The sequence below is a fragment of the Priapulus caudatus genome, unplaced genomic scaffold (assembly GCF_000485595.1).
Source record: "Priapulus caudatus unplaced genomic scaffold, Priapulus_caudatus-5.0.1 Scaffold71, whole genome shotgun sequence".
Lineage (NCBI taxonomy): Eukaryota > Metazoa > Priapulida > Priapulimorpha > Priapulimorphida > Priapulidae > Priapulus > Priapulus caudatus.
In genome coordinates this window covers 296,052-301,051 of record NW_014577132.1, presented here as the reverse complement: position 1 = coordinate 301,051, position 5,000 = coordinate 296,052, and the positions used below count along the sequence as shown (strand labels likewise).

General features: G+C 36.1%; 1 protein-coding gene across 1 annotated transcript in view; it reads right to left on the bottom strand.

The window, feature by feature from the left end:
• LOC106821398 (glycine-rich cell wall structural protein 1.8-like) overlaps nt 1-2,494 on the bottom strand; it is a 10,157-nt gene extending 7,663 nt beyond the window's left edge. Inside the window, exons 1-3 of the mRNA XM_014826165.1 lie at nt 2,393-2,494; nt 2,216-2,255; nt 1,055-1,327 (exon numbers count right to left, since the gene is read on the bottom strand). Coding sequence (XP_014681651.1) covers nt 1,055-1,327; nt 2,216-2,251 — 309 coding nt within the window. The 5' untranslated portion in view covers nt 2,252-2,255; nt 2,393-2,494. The remainder of the gene's footprint in view (nt 1-1,054; nt 1,328-2,215; nt 2,256-2,392) is intronic.
• Nucleotides 2,495-5,000: the final 2,506 nt, after the last annotated feature.

Below are 5,000 nucleotides of genomic sequence, written 5' to 3'. Positions count from 1 at the left end.
TCGATATATATTTTAACTAACTTTTTTATGCTTGATAAAAACTGTAACAAATACCTCTTTTTGAATGTATCTACCCAAAAGGTTGACAAATTAAGAAGACTGCAAAATGAGCAATACCATTTTCATACGGAGTTGTTCCTGCGAGTTGTTTAATGATTTAACAGTTTTCTAAATAATCCAATTGAGATATATATAATTATATCAAGAGTTGATTACATCTCTTCATCAGGTCAGCAGACATTGGAATAGAATCAAATAATCAAAAACAAATACAATGCGTTATAGATAATCAATGAGTCACACAAGTCAAATTGTCAAAATTGTCCAATTCAATTTTCTGTATGTGTTGTCAAAAATTGTAAAAAAGTCAAATTGTCTACACGGGTGTTCGTGTGTGACTTTACTACTATATATATATATATTCCCTATATTCCCTATATTTAGTTTAAATATTAGATGTATATATATATATATATCAGGAGTAGATAATAGGGAAATATTCCCTATATTCTCTATAAATAGTCCCTATATTTCCTATATTCCAAATAATTCCCTATTATCTACTCTTGATATATATAGAAACAGCAGAAGGTTATTGGATATAAATTCCCCAGAATTAGGGGGCAAGCAACATAGGGATTCTTTATCAGTAATTACCGTAATGACTCATGTTAAAATCTCGGCTAAAGTTGAGAGAAACATAAACCGTGTACGTTTCATGTTTTGTTGCTGATGAATATATTATTGTTCATGTCAATGATATCGGCCATGAATATGACCGACCTAGCTCATATTAAGCACTAATTATTATAACATTGCAAATACAACAAATTATGTGACGTGAACGTGAATTTCATTTTATTATAATTTAGAAGTTTGCAAGCATTGCCGTATACATTTTCATCAAAAGTTCTGAAGTTCCAGCAGAGAAACGAGAGCTTGCGTATACAGCCATACTGTTTCTCAGCTCATGACGCCGGCATGTAATATCATCCCGTTAAAATATCGCATTAAAAATTTACATTTTTACAATAATTATCCACGAAGATTCTTAATGTCCGTATCCGCCATAGTTGTATCCGAATCCTCTTCCGCCGTACACGTGGCGACGTGCGGAACCTCTGTAGCCGTAGGGAGCGCGGTGGCCAGCGAAAGTACCCTGTCCGCTTGTCAGACCGTATCCTCCATATCCTGCTCCATTACCGTATCCTCCATATCCTGCCCCATGACCGTATCCACCATAACCTCCGGCGAGACCGTATCCACCGTATCCGCCATTGCCGCCGTAACCACCATGGCCGTACTGCGCGGCGGCCAAAGCGATGACCTGAGAATAAATGCACTATAGTCATAAACATGCTCGCTGTAATGTATCGGCACATACGGATGCAGGGCTAGCTGCCACATATATATATATATGTATAATAACTATATGGGTGATGTGTGTGTGTGTGTGTGGTGTGTGTGTGTGTGTGTGTTGTGTGTGTGTGTGTGTGTGGTGTGCGTGCGTGCGTGGCTGCGTGTGTGGGTGTGTGTGTGTGTGTGTGGTGTGTTGTGTTGTGTGTGTGTGTGTTGTGCGTGTGTGGTGTGTTGTGTGTGTGTGTGTGTGTGTGTGGTGTGTGTGTGTGTGTGTGTGTATGTGTGTGGGTGTGTGTGTGTGTGTAGATAGATAGATAGATAGATAGATAGATAAATAAATAATAGATAGATAGATAGATAGATAGGTAGATAAAGATAGGTAGGTAGATAGATAGATAGATAGATAATAGATAGATAGATAGAAGTAGATATAGATAGATAGATATAGATAGATAGATAGATAGATAGATAGATAGAGAGATAGATAGATAGATAGATAGATAGATAGATAGATAGATAGATAGATTAGATAGATAGATAGATAGATAGATAGATAGATAGATAGATAGATAGATAATAAATAGATAGATTAGATAGATTAGATAGATAGATAGATAGATAGATAGAAATAGATAGATGATAATAGATAGATAGATAGTAATAGATAGATAGATAGATAGATAGATAGATAGATAGATAGGATAGATAGATAGATAGATAGATAGATAGATAGATAGATAGATAAATAGATAGATAAGATAGATAATAGATGATAGATAGATAGATAGATAGATAGATAAATAGATAGATAGATAGATAGATAGATTGATAGATAGATAGCGAGCGACATACTTACCGCGAAAAGTCCCAGAATACAAAGCGTGACCTTCATGATTCTGAAAAGAAAGGCAATTTGATACAATGTCACTCATATATAAAAATCCATTTACAATAATAAATTATTCTAATTATTAATGCTAAACTATAATGTATACTTCCGAAATCTACCAGCGAAACTAGCGTCATACGATACCTTGTGGTTAGACGAGTGCTGACGATAGTCTTCACAGAGCGATCAGAAGCGAGTGGATGCGGTAGAGATCTCTACACGTCCTTTTTATAGCGATTCTACTGCGTCCGACCCATGTTCGTGTTTACACGCAGCGAAACAAGGCGGTCGCTACCTGATAATGACGCTCAATGTTTCTGATAAAAGCCGCGATGATTGTTTTCCCGACCTTGTCAGCAATCACACTGGGCAGCACCACGTTTCACGTGCGCCAATAGTGATCGCATTGTTTAACTAACGTTCAGTGAAAGTTACACACTGGCGCCACACAGTTATTACAGCTAATACAATTAGCAATGCCCGATTAAGTTGTTAAAGGCGCAGTGAACAAACCGCGTCCTCATACAAGAGTGGCGTGCTGTTACACGCGACATTGAATAGCGACTGATATTAGGCCAGGGGTGGGCAAATATTTACTCACCTAGTAATACATAATGCAGCTAACGATTTAATGACTACATAGGTATAGATATATTCCTACCCTATATAATATATATATATATATATATATATATATATATATATATATATATATATATATATACATATATATAATTATGTGAGATTTCATCATTGCCAAAATAGCAGTTTAGACGTAACGTCTTCATATGATGCTTCGCATGATCATCTCATTCTCAGTGGAGAAGGCAGTGGGAGGTGCACGTGAGGTGGGCTTTGCTGGTCATAATTAATCAGCGTTTCCTTTGTTCAATTAGTATACTAACGCTACAAAAATTGAAGTGTCCAGGCCTATAACTTCCTTAATTCGCCCTGTGCGTGCGTGTGGACACACGCGCAACCGCGCATGCGTGCGTGTGTGCGTGCGTGCGTGTTTTATGGCCGCGCCTTTAAAATGTTTACCGCAACTATACATAGAATAGAAATGCATGATATCATTTACTCTATAGATGTATCGGATGAATGAATAAATGATCGAATAAATAAGTGAACGAACAAAGTACGGTGTATTACAGGTGGCTGGCTGTTCTTACGCCAAATATTTTCGCGTCCGCTTATCTACTGATTGGGCCGCGCGCTGGTGTGCGCTCGTGCGAATGTGCGAGTATGGTGTTGTGTGTGGTGGGGGGGGCACGTGTGCAAGACAGGCTCTCCATCTAGGGCCTACGAAAGTTCTGAGGCCATGGACAAGGGACATGAGTGAAAACATATTTGTAAAAGTTCGTTCGAACGAATTTGTTTGTTCGAAGAAATTAGTTTTCGTTCGAAACAACTTTTAAAAACATTTTTCACTAATGTTCTTTAAAAGCCCCGTAAAAAGTAAAGAGTTTTCGATATATATTTTAACTAACCTTTTTATGCTTGATAAAAACTGTAACAAATACCTCTTTTTGAATGTATCTACCAAAAGGTTGAAAATTAAGAAGACTCAAAATCAGCAATACCATTTTCATACGGAGTTGTTCCTGCGAGTTGTTTAATGATTTAAGTTTTCCTAAATAATCCAATTGATATATATATATATATATATATATATATATATATATATATATTATATATAGATTCCAATGGTGTTTATGAACTGTAACAAATACCTCTTTTTGAATGTATCTACCCAAAGGTTGAGAATAAGAAGACGCAAAACAGCATACCATTTTCATACGAGTTGTTCCTGCGAGTTGTTTAATGATTTAAGTTTTCTAAATAATCCAATTGATATATATATATATATATATATATATATATATATATATATATATATATATATATAGATTCCAATGGTTTTATGAACTCGTGTGTCGAGAGTGCCTCAATACACCATGAGTAGAGCAAATATAGATAAAGTTATACGGACACGGTAGAAATTTTGACTCTGTTTATTGCATACAGAACTGTTTCGTGTGGACGAAGCCTCTGTATTAGGCACTGATCGAGTGTGGAGCTTCGCTCCACACGAAACAGTTCTGTATGCAATAAACAGAGTCAAAATTTCTACCGTGTCCGTATAACTTATCTATATATATATATATATATATATATAATGAGTTGAGTAACTAATAGTTAATATTTATTTAATTTAGTAATAATAATGAATGGTTAAGGGTTTTGTGTTTAAAATTATTTCATTCACTTGCTCACTAGTTCGTCATGTTATAACGCTTTTTTTGTAATCGTCAGCAATTCCGAATAACCTTTTTAACTTACTAATAACCAGCCAAGTTACTTTACCTTATATTACTATTATAATAAGTATGATTGCAGGAGGGTGGCTGCCTCGACGAACAGAGCAACGTATAGCGTAACAAAAACAAAAACATCAGATCGAATAACGACGAATTATACACGTGTTTTTAATATCAAAATATAGCAATTTATTCTAATCAAGTAAACTTACAACAATAGTACAACTAAATTCCATAAAGCAATCTGGTATTAGCATCGCCTCCGTATAAAAGCTAGGCAGCATCACAACAACTGACGCGTGCGTGCTGTCACGCGCTGATGATACCCCGCGGCGGCAGAAAGCAAAAACCCTCCTTCACTATCACCATCCTGCACGCACTGAGCAACACAGAGGCTCCTTTCTTCCTCTCCCGCTCACATGAAGTCACAA